Source organism: Sinohyriopsis cumingii, chromosome 11 (genome assembly GCF_028554795.1).
Source record: "Sinohyriopsis cumingii isolate HCF-2022 chromosome 11, ASM2855479v2, whole genome shotgun sequence".
Classification (NCBI taxonomy): domain Eukaryota; kingdom Metazoa; phylum Mollusca; class Bivalvia; order Unionida; family Unionidae; genus Sinohyriopsis; species Sinohyriopsis cumingii.
In genome coordinates this window covers 5,202,501-5,225,626 of record NC_142971.1, presented here as the reverse complement: position 1 = coordinate 5,225,626, position 23,126 = coordinate 5,202,501, and the positions used below count along the sequence as shown (strand labels likewise).

The 23,126-nt window shown below is 35.5% G+C and overlaps 1 protein-coding gene across 1 annotated transcript in view; it reads left to right on the top strand.

Moving 5' to 3' along the window:
- The window catches only part of LOC149787553 (uncharacterized), a 40,488-nt gene that overhangs the window by 15,502 nt on the left and 1,860 nt on the right, over window positions 1-23,126 (top strand). The window contains exon 2 of the mRNA XM_089973698.1: window positions 18,447-23,126. This exon is cut by the window's right edge and continues 1,860 nt beyond it. Within this exon, the coding sequence (XP_089829824.1) occupies window positions 18,516-20,309 (1,794 nt within the window). The 5' untranslated portion in view covers window positions 18,447-18,515 and the 3' untranslated portion in view covers window positions 20,310-23,126. The remainder of the gene's footprint in view (window positions 1-18,446) is intronic.

The window sequence follows — 23,126 nt, the reverse complement described above, 5'->3', positions numbered from 1 at the left end:
AGAGCATAGACTAGTAATAAATGAATACAAAGAATTATCTTCTGAATTCATACTACAAAAATCTCTGTATGAACTTGAAACAAATAAATTCAGATCAATAATTACAAACTCGGGTCACAAAATTGCATGAAATTGAGACAGTTACCTTGTGCTTTCCGAGACTCACTTGTTTCATTGTAGCTGAATGTCTTTATATCTTTAAGTTCTGTGTCCCTCAGACTTTTAGACACCTTAATTTTAATAAGAAAATACCTTCTGCTGCTCTCTGAGTTAAGAATTTCTTGCTTTCCCGCAGAAACGTAGGCTTTACTTATTTTCCAAGGGAGAATACTTAAAGCATTGAATTTGTCCAGTACCCCCCCCCCCATTTAGCTTAGCCAATCAGGAATAATTTATTTAACCGCTGAAAATTAATACATGCCCATCAAAGTTAGAATAATTCTCTATTCTGTCCTTATTAAATAAATTATTTCCTGGAAAATTTCACTTTATGACACTCAGCTCAAATGCACAAAATTGTCTCTGGATTGTCTCCAGGTTGTAATTTTTCTACTACTTAAACCCAAATTAACCTTGCCTCTCCATCTGTCTTGCCATTATCCCAATGGATTCTAATTAAAAATCAATCATGCCCCAAACCCATGGGATGTTGAACCATTGCAGTTTAATACAGTATATATCAGATTAGTCCGTTTCATTTGCTTCATGTCTGAATCTTGTGTTGTAGTATCTTACAACATTCACACTGTTATAAGACTTACTTTAATATCCTTTATTTTATGTTATATTTGGACATTCTTATTCCTGCACATTAGTGAAGAATGTGCATTTTGATCAATGAGAACCTTGTCATTGTGTCTCCTCCCACACCAATTGTACGTTTCTAATAATGCTAGAGTAGGCTTGATAATGTTGTTGCGCAGCTGATGCAGTGACTTTTTTTCCCTTCTGGTTCACTTTTGGTTACATTTCAAATACAAAAATGTGAAAAGGCCTGGTACAGTATTCTGAACATTTTATTTTATTAGTTCTTGTATGATTTTTATTGAAACAATATTGGCAAAAACTGGTTGGTGTAGATGTGCAATAAGAATTGACTTTTTCCCTCTGGTCCATATTCACCTGCTAAACTTCTTGAAAAATTGTATCACCCTGCTTGTCATTAAAAAAGATTATGTTGTCCTCATTTCATTCTGTTTGTTTATCCATCAATCTTTTAGTCTCTCTGTCTGTAACAAAGCTTGTCCTTCATTCTCTCTCTGCTTGGATGATTTTGATGAAATGTTGTTGGCTAGATATGTGGTTGGTGCAGACAAACTAGAAAGTTTTTCTTTGATGTATTGGCCCTTCTTTGAGGGATTTCTTGAAAAAATGTTTTAAAAAGGAGTATTTTACAAATTCAGTTTCTTATTGCTTCATCTTAGAAGCTTTTTTAATTAAAAAAATGATTGCTAGATACATGTAATTGGTTTGGTATAAATGTGAGTAAGGTTCCACGTTTTCCCCTCGGCACATTTTGTGAGACATTTCCTGAAATTCTGTAAAAACCAGGGAGTATTATGGCTATAGTCGCATCATTTCCCATTGGCACCAGATAACCTCTACTGTGCCGATGTATTGTTAAATCCTGATTCATACATATTCATACTGTATGGAGGATTTTATTTATAGTTGTTAGGCTTGATATTTGGTTGGTGTAGATATGTACTAAGGTTTTCATTTTTATTGCTCTGGCCCAGTTTTAGGACATTTCTTGAAAAATTGATGACAAAGTTAAGTTGAGAATTCAGCTTGTTTACTTTGTATTTATGCAAGTGTTAATGTATATCTATGTTTTTTGTAACTCCTGGCACATGATTTTATCTAATTTTTGTATTTAAAAAATTTCGTTGACAACATTGATGGTTAAATTGTTTATTAAATTTTAACAAAACTTGTTGGGTTTGCTTCTTGTTGTTACTTAGTTTGTCCACACAATCCAAATCAATATTGCTGCTGGACATTTACAGGTAACCTTCTGATCCTTCATTGCTCTGAATGTCTTGAGAGAGTGTATATTTGTTGTTTGCCTCATAAGGCTAAACATATTTAGAATAGGGGCCCTGGATGACAGAATTGTCTAAGGTGATTGCCTTTACAGATTACTCAATTTTTACTTTTGTCTGCATGGGTTCTGAGACAATACATGTGGGTATGTAAGAAGGTTGCCAACTGTTTTCCATAGGATTGGTGGTTCTTTCCAGGTTCTTCCTCCACCTATCATGTCTGTTAAAATATGTTAAATACACAAAATCAAACCAGTCAAAAGAAGAGGTTTGAATTGCTGGGATATGCATGTCTCCAGTTGTTTATACATTTAGTTTAAACTGGTCTTTGTTTATTTGTCTTAATTAAGTTCAAGTTACATCAGCTTGGATGTCATAATTACATATACCGTATATACTTGTGTATAAGCCAAATAATTTAGGAAAAAATAAAGGCCTGTAAAAAAAGGGGGGGGGGGCAGCTTATCCATGGGCCAGTGTGTAAACTTGACAGTTTTTAGGTCTTTTTGTTGACTACTGTATAGGCTGTAAATCTTGGGACATGAAACAATAATTTTTTTCATGTCCTAAGACATAGGCATGTAAAAAAAAAAGTAACTTTCAGTGACCCGACAATTACTAAACTGTTATAATGTACTATGATCGAGTTTGTTATTATTTTGCATGTGCATATTTTCTGATTTCTCTAACACGAAGTTAAATAAATGTAAATACAGACTTCATATTTCGCGGGCTGGTTGAGTTTATCAGAGAGAGCATGCTGAACTATAATGTACAGTACTTACACAGTGCAAAGCATGCATAACGTCACTTAAATCGTTTCTTATTCCCATACATAGATGCAAATTTTGCTTTATTCATTGTTTCGACCAAATAGCATTCTTCCAGATAACATTTAAGCTAGTCCTTAATAGCTATTTCATTTGCGTTGAATCACGTGCTCACGAGTTACTCATTTTCAATGATATAAGCGATCCTACAAATTGAGGTAATATTTAAAAAAGGTACACACATTTATTTGAACAAGGCACGTAACCATCATAATTTACATGTTCACAAAGAGTGGAAATAGTAAAGGCTAAAATTCTCAGAGATCAGCTAAGATCAACATCAGTTTTAATTGTGTGTTTTAGCTGAACAAACATCATAACTTTCCACACAATGGAAAGCTTGGTGTTTCGTTGTCTAATATGTTGATGGTCGGTGCATTTGTTTTTCGTTTTGCAACAGTACAGGCCAGTTAATCATTGAAACCCTGAAACTGGCTTGTGGTAAGAGGGAATTTTGACTGGTAACTATACTAGTTTAACATTGGTATATAGAGTATAAAAATGCCATGTGTTCACTCATGTAAGTTTTTTTTTGTTGTTGTGGTAATGGAGCTATAGCATATGGAGTTACAGCATTTGTAGTGATCATTTTTGGGATTGAAATTAATTGTGAACAATTTTATTATTGTGGTTTAATTTTTTTTTTCTTGTTTAAAAAAATGATTTTTTTATTATTGTAGAGGTAAAAAAAATCATTAATTTACGTGAATAATGTTTAAACTTAAATTCTATTTAGTGAAGAAGCAAATTCTTTATACTAAATTAATTATTTTGTCACAACAATAGTTCACAGGTGATACATGTAGGACTTTTCTTGTTTAGAAGAAATGAAAATCGAAGACATAATGCAATCAGGAGTTCTCTGCAAAAATCGGAAGATATTATGAAATCATGAGGTAGGCTTGGAGCAACCCCAAAAATCTGGAGTTTTATTCTTCCTCCCAGCGTGAAAGTTGACAGGTATGATGTAAGGTCGCTTACATCAAAGAAAACTACAACATGGCTTTTACGATATTAACATAATTTTTGAAGCATTATTTCCAAAACTTTATCATTGTATTTTGGAGATATCATAAAAGCTGAGCACAATGGTGCCCATGGTTTGACTCCAAGGGATGTATTTAATTCAGTGCATAATCAGACCTACAATGTACGTGCGGTGGAGCCATTATGTAAATACGTTCAGTAGCCTTATTGTGAGCGTTGAATCAAACCATATTGTTTGTTCATTGTTTTGTCATACTGGGACTACATTTTAATGAGTTTAGGTATTTACAATTTCAAAGCAAAGTAAAAATGTAATTACCAGTGCACTGATATAACATGTCCAATGCAATAATGCATAAACAAACAATCAAGTCAAAAGGGAGAAGTAGTGTTACAGGAACTTGCGAATGCTAAATTCTTGTCATCGTTCGATCAAATTATACGCAAATCTAAATTAGGCAGAAACAACAAGAAAACAGAAAGTTAAATAAATTACTTTTCACACAAGTTTATACCATTTCTTTTTAATAATCATGCACGCCAACCTCGAGATAAGTATACATGTAATTTTTTTAGATACAAGTTTGCCTAAATAAATGCATTTAGAACTTACCTCGTGCGTCTTGAGATGCCTCGAAGTTATAAGTTGGCTTATGCCCGGGTCGTGAACTTTTTAGTATTCATACCTGTTCAGTTTGGGGGTCGGCTTATACACAAGTATATACGGTATGTTCCTTATACATGTACATGTATAATGCTTTCATGTATGTAAATTATATAGGAGTGTTTTAAGGTACCTCAGTAATGAGGTGTAATATAAAGTTTGAGAAAAAAATGAAAACATGAAATGCACAGTTTTGAATGATAAACTTTTCTGTATAAATTGTAAGGAATTAAAATTCTGTTGTGTATATAAAATGAACAATAAATGTAACTCAAGGTAACTCGTGTAAAATCCCCAAAACGTGGGCAAAATTTGTCATATCATCCACATTCCAACAAGAAGTTAAAGATTTTCTTAGGTGGTCATAATACATTGTTCGAGTCACAGAAATTGTATGTTAATTGCATATAAATAACATCTTGCTTATAAAATAATTGAGTCAAATACATACATTGTATGCACACATAATTGTGTAATTTGCACTAGAATTTAATCCCTTATTCCATGACTTTATGAATACAGAGTTTTACTGGGAATTCCTGTGTCACACTATGGGAGTCTCTACTGGACATGACCAATTGCATTTAGCCTATGGTCACACCACTTGTACAGTAATTAGCAATATACATGAATACATAATGGTGAGGTTACCTTGCCTATGTTGATGTTTTAATAGTTCATCTGCTTATCAGCTATCAAAATCCATGGACACAGAACAAAATACAAATGATGAAACTAAAGCCATAGTGCCATAGTTGTACCAAAGATTGTTTAATGAGTTCACTTGGTTACATCCATTCATTGCAGGAATACATTGGCTTTTGTGCGCAAACAACACTCACTTAAAAATAAACCATTAGGTTCCCAGTTGACTTTTATTCAAGATACTACTAACTACCAATGGTATGCATGCTAAGACACCAAAATTCAGATGATCGCATTATTACTATGCAAAACAAGTCACAAAAGATATACATGGATGTCTTCAAGAAGTGCATAACAGAGAAAATGCCTATCCTTGGGACCCAAGAAAAATACAGCTGACAGTAAAATTTGTATGACCATATAGACTTGTAGATAGTCTATATTTAAGTATTTTATTTGAAATAAAGCTGTCGTAAAAATAATCATAATTCTGATAATTTTAGCTAGACATGAATAAGAAGATGAATATTACAACAACAAATCAACACTGTGGAATAATAATAATAAATCGCACATACTTAAGAGAGAATGAGGTGGTTCAGATGGCCTGTGGAGAATGATTTCAAAGACTGATGCATTAGTCTCTTGTATCTGCTAAGCACAGATCAGTCTTCTGTGCTGTATGATGTTTTATTTAGTTGAATTTTGAGTTAGAATTTATACAGTATCCTTTTTCTTTTTAAATAAATATTAGTTGTAGAGACTGTTTTGACATGGTTTGCTAAATTTTCCCCAGCTGTAAATTTGCACCCCAAATTTGGTGATGCACCTCCAATTTATTAACAACAATAGCTTGTGTTTTTTGATTGCAGTTACAGCCTGGCCTCAATAGTTTATCTCTAATGGTATTACATTATCTTTATGTGGCAACCTTTTCTCTCAGGTGTTGGTTCCTTCAGGGACTTGGGGTTACTTAGTGCACACCCATAGTGATCAGATACACTTACTAAATCATTTTATATCTTGCTACTGATAAGTCATTGTATGCAAGGAATAATGACAGCTTGCTCACTAGATACTACATGTTGTTCCGTCTAGATTGACTCTGCAGGAACCACATCATATATGGTATCCATACTAGAGATTTGATTCAACTTGTTAAGGAGATACAGCAACCATATAGCAGCTTGTCACTGCCTCTCATGGAGGTGGTGATGCACTGCTTATCCTGTAGCATGTCACTGCCTCCCTTAGAGGAAGAGATGCACCGTTCTTCTCATAGTGTCTAGTTGTCTCCCTTCAAGGAGATACACTGCCACCACCCTGTCAGAGGTAGTGTGTTGCACACTCCCACTGATAAGTATCAGCACCATATCGTTAGTGGATCAGCACCACACCTTAAATAGTGATGCATCAGTTGATGATCCTGTATCCTCTGATCTTAACATTATGGCCTCACGGTATAGGTTAACGGTTTGGACTGAGTTCTCCCTCTGCACCCTCTACCGCCTCATTATGAACATAAGGAGTCTGACCAGTGGGCTCAGACTAGGCTAGGTGGATCAGTGTCCCCTCATTCCGATTATCTCATTGAATCAGTGTGGGCTGTGGGGTCCTCCAACCTCTTTTGTATCTTGCACTCATTAAAGAGGTGAAACTGTGAGTCTGCCATCATCTCATTGGATGGACACCATTTGAATTTGCAGTTCATTTGGGATCTGTTACAGCAACAAGACTGCTTTTCTCAAGTAATTGCACTCTGGGGAAAAACCCACTTAAAATACCCAACTACAGTGTACTACAATGAGCATAATATATAGGCAGTGAAAGACTGATATTATATTTTTCTTCTCTGTTGATTTGCAACCGCAACAATGTACAGATGCAATACAGTTTGTAGCTTGCACCATTTGCCAAATTAACGGCAAATGACTCCTTTGAAGTAGACATTAGCAAATGGAGCATATATAGCTGTTAATTGCTCACAGCAATGGCTTTGGCACCTAATTAATTGCTAGAAGCCAAAAGCAAACTCTAACTGTTATTCAGAAAATTGAATTTATCGAGTTGTACCAGGGAGTACAGTGGTTTGAAATTTGGCATGGTCATATTGTTTCATTATTTTATATGGAAAATTAACTATCAAAAGTTATAGATTGCACTGTAAGTGTCCTTGTATACTTGTGCCTTAGGCTTTGTGTTTTGATGGAACTCATTTTCCATATGTTCTTTTAAGCTCTAAAACATTTATCATTCCTCATCATGAATGTAAAAGGGACCTAGCATACAGAGTTACCCTAGCACTCCAAGAAGATTTAGAACATGTTTTTAACACCTGCCTTAAGTATGGAACCCAAAGAACTAGGTTTACGACTAAACAACTTGAAATAGGGTCCCCACCGACCTATCCAGATTTCCTCAAAGAACAAATCTTAAATAAGGACATTACTTACAAAAATATTATAAACTTCCTCACCGACATTGGGAAAAAAGGGGCGATTTAAACAAAAGTGTATGACCCGCTAAACAAGAAATAAATACCATTCAATTAATTACAACTAGGGGACAGGCTAACAAACTAAATGTAAGGAACAACAAGACCAGATGTCTTTGACATGTCTTAGCGACCCGAGTAATCAGCAAAGATATGTCACACTGTCTTATCAAAAAAGATTTATTCTGAAAATAACTTCACATAAATAACTCTATCCACAAGCTAGGATAATAATCAAAACAAAATAGGTCCAAACCTACCCAAACTAGTAAGACAGGCTAACAAACTTAAAATTATTAAATAAATAAGAACATATGTCTTTGACAAGTCTTAGCGACCAGAGTATTCTGCAAAGATATCTGTCTTATCAAAATAGATTTAGCCTGAAAATAAAATAACATCACATAAATAAAACAAGAAGGAACAATTATCATAACTAGTAGACAGGCTAATAAACTTAAAATTAGGGAATAAATAAGAATTAAAATTAGGGAATAAATAAGATCATATGTCTTTCACATGTCTTAGCAACCTGAGTATTTGGCAAAGATATCTAAATCAAATAGACTTAGTATGTAAATAAAATAACAACATACTAATAGCTTCATCCAAAACACGAGGAAAATTAATCAAACATAAAGATAGATTAACAAGTACTTAGCTAAACCCTAAACCCACACATATAGAAACAAATAAACTGCAGTAACCCTTAATCTAAATTTTAAGCAAAATAAATCTTTTCTTGTATTTTAAAAAAAAAAATTATTTGTTTAGGGCACCACATTCCTACATGAAATTAAGGACACTAACATCTTTTCCTACCACAAGGTGACCGCATATTATATGTAGTACAACAAACTCAATTGCACTAAGGCGCATCCTCTCCTCGAGGCACTAAAAACAATTAGAACACATAGATAAAACCCCCAAAACTAGAATATATAAGGTGGTCTAAAAAGCCAAAGACCACCAGGCCCCACTGCATAAGGCGGCAAAGTCTATCAAGATAGGAAAACTTACTATAATCCCAAAATTAATACCTATAAGATGGTCCAGCAACCAAATACCTAGCGAAACTAGTTAGGACCCTAAACTTAAGAATATATGAGGTGATCCAAACCCCAAGGACCATCAGGCCCAGCTGCAGAAAATGGTGCACCATTAAGCCCAGGAAAGTTTAAATAACCATACAAAAAAGGGTGAACCCAAACCAAGAACCACCCCACCCAAATCAGACTCAATAGATAAAGTTTAAATAACCCTACAGACTATCACTAAGTGGTCACTGGTGCAGTACTATCTTTAAAAAAAAACCGGCACAGAATATATCTCCAAAAATCCGTCAAGACGACAATCCATTAACCTTTAGGCAAGGGAGTCAGAAAATGTATACCCTGGATAAACCAAGGTGCCTTCTAGTGAGCAAGCTCTTCCCTGACCAAACCTTCCTCACCACTGCCAGACATTAAATTAATAAATGTGCATAGCACATATTAAATACATGAAGGGAGAGGCACTTTTTCCTCTCTTCATGAACAATCAATTACCCCCCACCACCCCACCCCACCCCATTGGCATAAAAACCTAGGTGTCCCAATGTGACATCATAGTGGCGACCAATCACTACTGGCGTCACATACTGCTTGGTTGACACCTAGCGCAGCTAATGCAGATGGAATTGCTACCTTTAACTCGTGTGTGCTGGGTCTATCCCCACTTGAGTATAGCCTTACATTCAGGTCGCTAGGATCCATGAACTCAGTCATATTGACCCAAGACCTGACGGCTCAATTAAATAGTGCCGTTTATGCACAGTAATGCTGGGGGGGTGGGGGTGAGGTTCTAATTCCTTCCCTCGGGATCAATTAAATAGTCCACTTATGGACATTAACCAGACGTACATGCCCATATGGGTGAAGACGTCTATAATTTAAATGATGATTATGCTGTTACCCTAGCTTGGCTGACCTATCTGCCACACGTAGGTTGTGCTTTGAGGTAAATAAAAAATAAACTATCAGTACTTTTTCTGCTAAGCTGGTTGTGGGAGGGCATGCAGGTTCTATGGACACATTTCTGGTAGCACTGAATTTATATCTTTCTGTCTGTGATGTATTTTGATGCATGTCAGATTTTTTTCTATGCAAGTCTTCCTACATTGCATATTGATAGAAACATCTGACCTTTTGAAATTCATGTGTGTTTTTATTTGTAAATTAGGGTTAGGATTATCTTATTTGTAAATTGATTACACCATTTTCACCTGTCTTAGATTGGCTGGATGGGTGGATGGAGAATAAAGGGTGGGAAATAGGTAACAGAAGAAAGCGAAAATGTGCATCTTAACTACACATTTTGTAGTACATTTATTCTGTGCCAAGATATAGTTATGATCTTGAAAACTTATTTGGATACAGGATGCACAAAAATATTAATTATTAGCTTGGGGAAACAAGTTGTGAAGAATACTCCAAGGTATTCCTTATGCTCCAAATAGTGGATGAAATTTCTTGCTGTAATGAGTTTAAGAGCATGGGAAACCATTAGATAATTAAATTGATACTGTACAATGTTATAGCTCATGCATAATACCACTAATGAGTGCGTAACTGAACAGTATAAACCCAGATTTGTAGATCCATATTGCACTGGCATATCAGGAGTGTTTGTTCCTCTTGTTTTTCCAAGCAGATACAGTAGTGTAGAACCTGATCTGTACATTATGTGATGACATGTAGAACTATGTTTCATCCAGTTGGGTGTGCATATAAATGGGTAAATAAAGTAGGCCATGTGGGGTGGGATACCAAGTACATAAGGCTTCCAACATTTCAGATCAGCTGTTTTCTGCCTGGTTGTTAATTTTTGGGTTCAGTGGGGTGAACATGTTAATGATGAAGCAAGCAGCCTTCATTTTGAGCAACTCTAAAAGTTCATTTAATTTTTAAGAAGTGCTGGTAGAGTTGTTATTTATAAGTAAAGCAATGAACAATGTTATCTTTTGTAAGCATGGTATATGTTTGTTCTGTGAGTAGAAGAGATCCTGTTCTCAGATGTACTTTATCAAAACCTTTTTACATGTATAAATGCACTATATTTTACCAAACTGTCAGAAATTCATTCACACTTTTAGGGGCCCCAAGTGGCTAATTAGCATATGGCGCTCGCCTTTTACAGATCACTGACATCTCAGCTCTGTCAGTGTAGATTTGAGTCTTGGTTCAGCTGATGTTGGTATGTGAGGTTCAAGCTTGCGTCTAACTTCCCATGAGCCAGTGGTTCTTCTCAGGGTTGTGCCAGATTCTTCCTCTATCAAATATTGTATACACCATGTTAGCCGATCAAGGACAGGAAAATAGTGTTAAACTCACAAACACGATTCAGGTTTTAATATATTTATGTGTAAATATTGTAATTAACTGTGTTAAGTATTGCATCTTCAGGTTATATGAGATAATATTATAGTATCTCTGACCAGTGATTTCCTGAACATTTATGCACTCTTAATTATCAAGGCAAATCTTTTTCAGCTGGAAAGATCAGAAAGTTACACATGAGACCAGATTTGAGATTTGTTTGCATTTGTTTTACATTATTGTTATTACATTCCAGGGTAAGTAAAAAATAATGTTATTTGCCCTAAATATATAGCTTCGGTCCAGGGATTTTTCCATTCTTGTTATCTAAGCTGAACGTAAACAGAAAACTAGTCCAGTGGCATACTAACAAGGGAGGGGGGATGGGGCAGTTGCTGTGGGTGCCAGAGGTTTTGGGGCACCAAAACCCCATTAGGCCATCATCGTTGCCCTAGGAGCCATTTAGCTTAGTATGCCACTGTACTAGGCTCTTGTTTGGTTCAATATTTTTGGTAGCAAATCTGAGAATAATGTTCATATAGTGTTGTTCTCTTTTATAGATTTTGTATTGCCCTGTTCAGCTAGACATTTCATTCCTCTTCACTTTGGTCATAACTTTTTTACTTACCCAAAATTATCTTTTGTAAGGCCAAACATGTCTTTCATATTGTTATTTGCTGTTTGGTACATTATCTTCAAAACACTAATGAAATCTGTTTAATAAATTGTGTGTTTAATTTTTCCCTGGCAAAAAGAATCATGCAAAGGTGTAAACTTGAACTTGAAAACTTTGTTGTACTAGACAACTAATGAGTGAGCCTACATCTATTTTCATTGGGGTAAATTGGATTTGAACACATTTAGAGAGGCAGCATGAATACCAAATTTTATCTAATTGAAAGAAATGGGTAACAGTGCCCCATCCATTACTTTGAATCAGTTTTTCAGTTTGTGGTCCACATTTATCTTAGGTTCAGAGTTTAGTTTTGGGGGCAGTGATGGGAAGAGAGGAATATGCATTCTCCCCTAAGCCCATCCCTCACTTTTACAAAACTCTGGCAAATATTCATCCATGATAATGCTTTTGTTTTCCTTTAATTGGTTTGTGAAGACATATCCTTTCCTATAGATTATTTGATTCGCATATATATATATATATAGCAATTTATATGTAGTAAAAGATTGATGCTGATAAAGATTTGACTGGTGCCATAGAACATGTTTGGTTTCCTTTACATTCAGTTAACTTTGAAATCATAATATGTTTGTAATATTTTGCTGAAATCTTGCAAGAATTTGCATTATTTTCATACATGTACAAGCACACGTGTATCTTGACCATCAAGGAATTTTGTTTTGTTAGCAACATACCTGTTTAAGTGTCTCTAACTGAATGCTTTATTGAACCTTTGTTTATGATATCTGTGAAAAGTTTAGGTTTATCTAATTGTCTATTGCATGACATGTTATCCGAAGAGATTTTTTAAGTGTATTATATTCCAGTTGCTCTGACTTACTGGATCCTGCTTTGCCTAAAATAAATATGGTGGATGTTAAATTAGATTCACAGGATATTACAGGAATGTTTCCATTATTTTTGTATGTTGGAAAGAAGTTAGACTTTTTGATAAAAACCTAGTTGTCACAATTAAGCAACAACTACTTTAGGTATACAAATACAATTGTATAGTCTTGTTTGCTGTCATATGTAGTTGGTCATATAGATTTTCGACCATTACAGATGTTTCATCATTTTTTTTTAAAACCCACATTATTTGGACAAAAATCTTGTTAGCGCAATGTATTATAGGTAAAAACCGTTTAGTAGAGAAATAAAATTTGGAGACATACTTTTATTGATACACAGATATCTTAATAGGTAATTGCAGCAGTTTCTTTTCTCACATTTTTGAACCCTTTTGGAGTACATTACATGCCATTATTAGTTTGCTATCTCTTTTCCTGATGCAGGTCCCCACGTTGTGATGAAAATTTCTGAACAATTTACATTTGGAGGTCTAGAACAAAAATAAAGGTTCAGCCTGATGCCTCAGTCAATTATGTCATATGGAATATTGTCATTCTTTTCCTTAGACATTGCACTGTAATAACATGTCTCTAGGCACTCAAGATACAACTAATTCTGGTATCTTGTGCCAGATTCACTCATACCTAGTTTTGTGTTACAGTTGAGCTTTTCTCCCCAGTCCTTGTGTTTATGAGTTGTACAGGTCATAGATCAGAAGAGGTTATGGTCTGTTGTCTGTCGCCCATTCATCCATTAGCACAAGTTTGTTATTACTTCTCCTAAACGGTACAGAGGATTGTCATAAAACTTGACATTTACACATTCCCATGGCCCAGTTAGTCCTAAAAGGAAATGGTGCCACTTGGACATCAATATGGCTGTCACAATGGCCACCTTGAAAATCTTGTTTTCTCTGATCTTTCTTATTGGACAGTCATATCAAGACAGTTTCACTGAAAAAACATGGTTAAACTGGTGCAGATCTTTTGTGTAATATTTCCATCTTAAAAATGTTTTTATCACCAATCCTGCTTAATAAAAAGTCATATTGCCATTTTGACCAAAAAACTACTTGTGATGTATTGTTGGTCCTAAATGAAATGGTATTGATCTGATTTTGTTATCACTAGTGTCAGTGTACTTCGCCTGAAATGAAAGTTGTATGACATGGAGTTTTCACCAGAAGATATCTGGTTGGTCCTAATGGTGCTATTCAGACATTCAGTATGCTTGACACAATGCCCACCTTGAAAATTTATTATCTTTATTTCTGACTGAATGATCATATTGACATGGAGTCATCACTGAAAGAACGCTTCATGTCTGGTTGATTTAAAATGAAAATGATGTCAAACTGACTTCTACTATGACAGCTATAATGACCATCTTGAAATTTTTTTTTATCACTGCTTCTGCTAGATGGCTTGTTGTACGAGTACATATTGAGCTTTCACCAAAAGACTTCTTACGTTGTCTAGTTGGTACTACATAGAAATGATTTCAGTCTGACATCAAATGTGGTTATGATTGGAATCCATCCTGAAAATAATGTCAATGCTCCACTAAAACAGAAAGCCGTATCAACATGGGGTTTCTACAAGAAAACTAATTATGATATGATGCCTTTTTGAGCTAAATGAAAATGGTGCCAAGTTGACATCAGCACAGCATCTAATTTGAAAGTTGTTATTCCTGAAGAATATCAAAGATAGTTTCAATAGTTTGCAGTGAAAAGGAGGAAATGGTCTATTCTTGAGTTCCTGGAAATTCTTTTCAGCCAGTAAAGCATCAGTCATTTCTTAAACTTTTGTTGAATTTTGTGCACACACTAGTTAAATGGAACTTCCATAAATTTATTCCAATTTTTGGTACCACTTTTAGGGTTGGTATTTAATAATTTTGGGTTTTGTTAATTTTTCTCAGCCTTTTGGCATGTGAAAAAGAGCTGGCATATATTACCAACAAAAGGGTTCATTGGACACTCACCCCATCGGCTTACTTGGAAGGATGCCCTTCCTATGCATTTTGCATAGATGAAGAAGTGTGGGACCTAGTGGAGAGTGTGGTTTCTGTAGGAAAAAAACATTTCCTCCTCTTTTTTTCCAGTGGACCCTGTCCATGCTATTTAGAGACCTGTTCATACTAGAGACCAATGGTATTTCCCAGTGCTAACATGTAGATCCAAGGAGGGATCAGAGATACTAACTGGTTTAAGGAAGTTGTTGACAGGCCACTCCTTGGAGGGATTAATGGTACTTCCCAGTATGATTGAGTTGCCACTTTCCAATTCTGATCAGAGGAACATCCTCAGAAAACACCATCAGGCTGCTTTCAGCAGGTAGCAGCATCATTTCAGGGTTCAGGATAAGAAAGACACTGACTCTCTGATTCTGGGAGTGATCAGTGGCACTTCCAGGCATAAGGAATTTGCTTACTCCAATCATAGGCACTTCCTGGTGTCAGGAGTTTGCCAACAAGCTGATCTATAGAGGGATCAAGCACTTTCCAGAACAAGAAAGTCACCAGCTCACCAATTTTGGGATGGATAAATGGCAATACTACAGTACATGTAGCTTAAAAAAGTTGCTGTCACTACCAAAAAAATTGTGCCTTTCTGGTGTAACTTAAGTGTGTTCTTTTCTTTGTGTGTCACAGTAATACATTATCTGACATTTTTTCTTTACTATCTCATTTCCTGGCACTAATCCCAGGTTAAAGGTGAAACTTGCCTCATCCAATTAGAAATTGGTCAACTACTTTTGCTGTTGATGGCACTGTTGGTTGCGATATTTTCATTTGTACAGGGATAAAGAGACTGATGCTCTGTTGGCTGAAGAGAAAAAAAGCAATGACAAAAAGATTTTCAGGATGGATGCCATCATGGCCATATTCGATATCAGGTGGAACCATTTCTATTTAGTACCAGGTAGACATTTGTAATAAGTATTTTGGTGAAAGCACAATGTCGAAAAGAGAACTAGTAATAAGATTTTCATGATGGTCATTTTGGCAGTCATATTAGAAGTTGGTTCAACACCATGCTGATTTGACCATTCATTCAGGAAAAACAGTGATAACAAAGTTTCATGATGGCCACTGTGGCAGGCATATCGAATGTCTTTATGGTACCAACTTGATATCATAAGAAGTTTAGTAAAAATCCCACGTTGATGTGACCGTTCAGGAGATGTAATAACAATATTTTCAAGATGGCCACCGCTGCAGCCATATTAGACATCATCAGTCATGTCTTTGAGATAATTGCTCTGCATGATAGACCTCTTGTGGTGGTAATGTTCATGGTTCCATGATATGGACACCCTCAAACATACACAAAACAAACCACAGATGTTCCACTGTTGTGCCTGGCTCATATATAATGATTTATCAGCCAAGATCAGTTTTCAAGCACAAGCAGAGTTTCAGACTGTATAAACACTGGTTAGAAGGTAGTTAACCTCCAAGATGTATGGCACCAATTGTAGATTATTCTGTAATTGGTGCAGCGATAAGCAGTTTGATCTAGTATGCCCATTTTGACCATAGTTGCAGATCTTCTGTTTATTTTTGAAGAAAAATATATCTCAGTCTACACAATTAAGGGCTTTACAGCTGCCCATTCTAATATTCATAAGTTCTCAGTGGGCTCCACCATAGGCTGGACCCTTTTCTCTTGATATTTGTGAGATACTTTGAGTTCCAGAAATTATTCTCTCACTCATTATTGCCTTAGGTGGAACCTTTCATGTGTTTTTTTTGGTCTTTAACTCAGATTCCATATGAAACTCAGAGTGAGGCTACTTGTGAAAATCATATTTGAGATGGTGATCCTTCTTTATTTAGCATCAGCTTGCAGGAAGTACATCATTGGTGGAAGAGGGTTGCCTTAGTTTCAGTGGCAACTATTTGAGTATCTTCTTTACCAGCCAGGCTTTCTGATAGCTCACGTACCAGTTCATATCCCTAGTCTCAGTTACATCTGTGTTTGTGGATGATCAAGAATGACTATTTTGTCTGATGAGAACTTTATGTTTCTATTTGGAAAAATAATAAAGACAGGAAATGGATGCAAAATGTCTCTTTCTCTCTCTCATAGGTACCAAAGGTACTTTGGCAGTCACCATCTCTTAACGTTAGTTACCTGGTAGTTTCGTTATTAAAAGAACTGATCAGCCTTTTACTGAGATATATCTTTCATGAGAATCAAAATGCATGAGGTTCAGACTGTTGCAGCATTTCGGGCTTTTAAGGTATCAGACCAATAATGTTTTTACAGAGAACCAGTCTACTGGTGGAGCATCAAAAGTAGAGACTTAATATTTTGACTTGTGAATTGTTTCTATTAATTGTAATACATTAGTGTCAGTAAAAAGCTGATTAAAGCTTATTTTGAATTGTTTTAAATCATGCCAACATTAATAAATCTGATCTTATTTTATCATTAAAGTTCAATCTATGTACTTTAGTTGATAGCAAAATATTTTACTTTTATTTTGATATCCTGTAGTTGAGTTCCTACTGACAAAATAGCATATTGATGTGAGGCTATGTTATTAAGTGCAGAACAGGGGGTACCCTGTTTAGCAGCATGAGGTGCTGCAAAAGACCAGTTTTTTTCAAGTTGGAAAGTATTTTCTGACTCTAATGAATGAAGCATGTGTATTTGGTATGCCAATCTAATGAAGAAATATTTTTATTATTATTAACATTGAGAAATGAATTAGAGGGATCCAGTTCCATAAGAATCATTCCATCTGGATGATGTGAAAGCTGCCTTTTGGTAATGACCAATTCTTTATTCTTTGTTCAGTGATACACCAGAGCTAGCACATTTCTGTATCATATCCAATTGCATCCGCCCCGCAAGTCATTAGGGGGTAATCTTCAAACATGCAATAGCATCCTACTGGAAGTAGAAAGTTGTCTCTGACAGCTGTCAGGGTCCATCAGCATCCCTTGTGGATGAAAAAGTAAGAATAGTAATAACAGTAGGTAGAGTATTACTGCTATTAAATTATACTTTTGGGAGTAAAACTTATTTTAATTATGTTATACTTACCTTCAATTACTATAGAATATCCCTCTCTGCTCTGATGTTCCAAGTCAGAGTAGGACAATATTCTAAACGATGGAGGTGATTAAAGCATTGGACTGTGACTATTTATTTTTATTCTTGACCTTCAGTTTCTAATTAGATAATTAGAGTTGGCAATATTTATCTTAAGAGTACCTTTATATATATATATATATATATATATATATATATATATATATATATATATATATATATATATATATATATATATATTGGGTGGTTTGCTTGTCTTGAAGTGTTTACCTATGGTTCCCTTCATACAGGTTCACATTTTTTTCCTAATGAATGAGGACTGAAAAAATGTAGTGTCCTTTTGATGTGTCCCAATTTCTGAATGACATAATGGTTCAGTTCATCCAATCTTGCTCTTTAAAAGTAAACTGAAATAATGTTTGGATTTTGAAAGATGCATGTAATATTTGCATCTAGGTAAAATGTGCTTAAAAGATGCATGTAATATTTGCATCTAGGTAAGATGTGCTTGAAAGATGCATGTAATATTTGCATCTAGGTAAGATTTGCTTGAAAGATGCATATAATATTTGCATCTAGGTAAGATGTGCTTGAAAGATGCATGTAATATTTGCATCTAGGTAAGATGTGCTTGAAAGATGCATGTAATATTTGCATCTAGGTAAGATGTGCTTGAAAGATGCATGTAATATTTGCATCTAGGTAAGATGTGACTGAAAGATGCATGTAATATTTGCATCTAGGTAAGATGTGACTGAAAGATGCATGTAATATTTGCATCTAGGTAAGATGTGACTGAAAGATTTTAATCGGTTTCTTTTATTTTCAGATTTCGTTTTGAACATAGAAGACAAGAACATTAACTTCTGAGTTCAGGTTTAACACTTTCGATTATAAAATGGCGGATGATCCTGGACATAAAGCAATGCTTTACTTCCTGGAAATTCTGATGAACAGTACTGTTCCGCTGACCATCAGTCAGCTTGCTGGGCGTTTTGGTGGTCGTAATTTTTCACCAGATATGCGACAGGCAGCAGGTGGGAATGAAGCTGGACTGAAGAAGTTCTTGTTAAAATATCCATCACTCTTTTCTGTCAGTGGCAACCTTGTAAGTTTAAATGATGGAACTGCCTCCCTTGGGAAAAACTTTCGAGAAGGCAGCCCAGCCTCTTTCTCCTCTTTAGGTCTTCCAGATGTTTCCACAGAAACAGAGGCTGTTCAGTATTTTCGAGCCAGACTCAATAAAAAAGGAGAAAAGTGGATGCCAATCAGGAGTCTTGCTGGCCATCTCTCACAGGCATCTGCTGAAATCCGTGAATGTGTTGGACCACAAAATGAGTTTGAAGGGTGGTTGCTAAGACATCCATTGATATTTGAACTTAATGGTGAAATGGTTTGTTTGAAAGACAATATCAATTACAGTGCTGTAAATCCAAATGCAGAACCCATTGAGGAAGTGGCTATGTCTCCAAAAATCAATCTAATGGGAATTAATCAAGATCAGCAAGTGACACCAAAACAAAAACATCGTCCAAAGTCAATAGAAATACCCCAAGATCAGCAAAAATTGACCCTCCCTAAATCTCCTGCCCCAGTGCAGAATTCAAAGTCAGGCCCCTCAACAATGACAGCCAATGAATATAAAGCTGTAATGTTTATTAAAGGTATCATTGAGAAAAAAGGAGACATGAAGATGAACAGCCTTACAGGACACTTCAGCCAGGCCCCAGAAAGTCTGCGAAACACCATTGGCTGGAGCAGACCAGAGCTGGAATGCTTTGTCAGATCTCACTCAAATCTTTTCATAGTAGGTGAAGATGAAACAGTATCTGTTGTGAAAAATGCACGACTGAATGTGATAATAACAGGCAGTAGGCCTCCTCCTAGCCCTAGACCAGGAGTCACGAATAGAAAGGGAAGAATCTACCATGTGGCAAAGTTGTGGGGAATCATTGACCTTGGTCGACATGAACATGTATTCATTGACAGGTCCATATTTGGAAAACACATTGATGATCTGAATAAGTTACTGACTGTTGGTGAAATGGTTTGCTTTGATGCAATTCCAGCTTCAAAGGGAAGCCGAGCAAGGTGGAGAGCAACACGTGTTTGGAAAGAACATGAATCTATAGAAGAACTTATTGATAGAGTGGTCTCCAAGCTCTCACTGCCCATTGATGGTATTCTTAAAGAGCCAATGAGCCCTTGCAGTCCACTCCCTCAGATTAACATCGATGAGGAAATTCGCAGAATGATTCCGGAGATGAATGACAATACAGTTGCTCAGTCACCACTTAATATTGGTGGTTTTCGATATTCATTTGCCGATGCTGCACCTAGTGGTGCTGGTGTGGTGCCTGTCTGGAATTTTGGGACGATGGAGCTGTCAGCATTGCAGGACTTTGATGACTTTGACCTTAGTGATGATTCTGATGCCCCAAGCCTGTCTATGGTTGCAGAGAGGTACTACATGAACAGGTCAGTGCTTGGAGATAGTCCACATGATGAGAAATCAGAAAAACTCGGAGAAGTTGATGTTAATGGAATTTCTGAAGATAGTAAGCATAAAGAAACGGGGGAGAAGGCTTCTAAAGGAATCGGCTTGACCAAAAATAAGGTGGTGAATGCAGGTTGTCAGACCATTGTTACAGGAGATGTTTTAGCAACTCAACTCTTCCATGAAGATATTTAGTCCGAACTGCTATTGTTGTAGTGCCATGATGTAAATATAGGTCATTTCAAATTACTGTGATGTTAAAAAATGCTTGAACATATGCCTTCTTCCTGTAGCAGGGCCCAACTATGATCAGTATAGACCCTTATATCTTGGCAGTATTTAGTATGTCTAACAAGGTTTTACTTTTCACATGGTGATATGAAGGGGCAGGTTTTGTTTGATGCAGTAAATGATGTTTTTTTTGTTTAGTTTTTTTTTTTACAAGGGTTTCTGATGGTCAAATTTGAGTCCTCCTTTTTAAAGACAGTTTTTATCTTGGTTTAAATGATGGATTCTAGCATGTTTTATAGCTTCCCAGTCCAGCATAAAGAACTGACATTTAGAACCCATTTGTTTCTGCAGGTGTTCATACCATAAATTTCTCAAGCGACACATGAACTCCATCCATGATGTTTTGGTGACAAGTACATGTACATGTTAGCATTGGAATTAATGCTGTGTTGGGCATGTATACTAGTTTACATAGATCTATTACTGCACCATGGCACTGTAAGGATTATATATATTTGTATATCTACTATTTTGTTCAGTTACTTCTTTATGATTGTTAGATTTTGATGACACAGCAAAAGAGATTGGTATCAGCTTAGCTGTTTTGTTTGTTTTATAAGAAAAGTGTCCTTGTTTTACACAATTATAAGTTAACTTTTTTGATCCATGAAGTGTCATTGCTCAGATTATTTGTGTTTAAATATTAAAAAATATTGATACAGTTATCAAGAAAATATCAAGACTCAGAAAAAGATTTCTAGGCAGATATTTGTGTGTGAAAGGCTTGCGTATATTGTCAAAGCAGACTGGTTAGTCTTTGCATTAGTGCTAAATAGGTGATGGATAATTTATTTTCTTGCCCACCAGATATAATTGTTGCTGATTTTTCCCAGGGCTAGTTAAATCTCTCTGAATTAGATGATTATAACATCATACTTACTTCATCAGTATGCATACTGTAATGAGACCTTTCATTTTCTCCAATGCTTGAACTGAAAAATATTGAATTTGATGGCTGACAAGAATCTTCTTGTGATTGTCTGGATTGTATCTCTTGTCCCCTCAGGTTAAATTTCCCAATTTTACTTACAGGCATGAGAAAGACTTTATTAAAGCCAAATAGAAATGTAGTGTTTCCTGTAGCAGGCTTGAATTTAGTTTGGTCAATATGCTGTTTGTTTTTAATTTTTAAAACAATTTTTGTTTACTATATGAATTTATATATTTTCTCATTTATTTTCAATTGTGAAACAGGGACACTGTCAAGTATTCCGGGTGATTAATGCTACAGATGTTCACTCAAATATACAATGTAAAAAATTTATTCAGAGGAGTTCAGAAATGTCACTTGGATCTGCTGAGTAATAGTAATCTACATCATCAGGAAATTGAAATAAATTATTAATTTAATGACCTATTATCTAACTGCCATGTGAAAAAATGTTATGTTTGTATCTGTTTTGGTGATAGCTTTGTCAAAAATTTTGGGGCTAGTTTCAGTGTCCAGTAATTTTACATGTAGTTCATGGTGCTACAAAAAACGCTGCTTTGTGGTATTTGTTTCTCTCTATGAAGAGAATCACTGCTTCATTTCTTGTGCTAGACTCATTTACAGAAAAAATGTTTTGTGTATACTGAATTCTCCGTCGGTGGAGAAATGTTGGCCTGGACTTCCTTTTTTTAAACTCCGGCAAAAAGCTTTAGTCATTATGCATGGATGCATTGTACAGAGTTTAGGTTATCCCTCTTTTGAAAGGTTAGATGTATATAGGAAAGTGAATTTCACATTTCTTATTTTCCCTGCTTAAACTTGTGAAGTAAATGTCAGAATAAGTCCTTTCAAGATCATAATATTCATTTCATCTGAAATAACACACCATGTAGAATAACAGTTTTGTTTTATTCAGATATACAGTGCTACAACTAGGTATCATAGTGAATTTGCTTATTCTACTGGCAGTGTGTACCCTGATACCAATTTTTGAAAAAAATGAAAGCCTCAATGATATTAAAAAACTGCATAAAACTTTGTAATTCAACAATTTAGAATTTCTAACCCTACCAACACCAGGGGTAGCTGACACCAGGCGCTCCATAACAATGTATAATGTTATGTTGTTTGAGTTTCAAATCAAACAGGATTGTCCTTACTAACATGGCATCCATATTTGTCTGGGCAAATCTGTTTTTGAGACAATCGACATAATGTAGTTCATCATCGATAAGCTCCAAATAATTCTGTAAGGTTTTATAGCTTGGAGAGTTACTTCCCTTTGAAGCCATCCACATAAGAGTTAAACTGCTTGTCAGTTTTATCTTTTTCAATTTTTGGGGGGAAAATATTAAAACTAGACACTGCAGATATTGGATGCAGATGACACAGGTCTTCCTTTTTATATATGACAAATCTCTTCACTGAAAATGGATTTTTCCAGGAACCAAAAATGATAGTGAGCAGGCTCATTGTTTACACTGAAAACTTGTACTTGTTTTGAAATATGAAAAAAAAAGTAACTGTTAGGGACCCCCATGATGACAGTTGGGTTAGAAATGATAAATTAAAGTTTATGGATATTTTAATTCTTGATGTGTTTTATTTTTAAAATTGCAAGTGGGGGGTGTGTACAAACTGTTTGGGGGGGGGGGTAGACATATTGCTTTGGTAGTATTAGTTTATTTTTTCCCCAAAATGCACTAGGATATTTACTTGCTTATGTGAAAATTAAGTTGCCCCATGCAAAGAACAACGAAAATTTCAAAGGCCATGAGGACAATACAAAT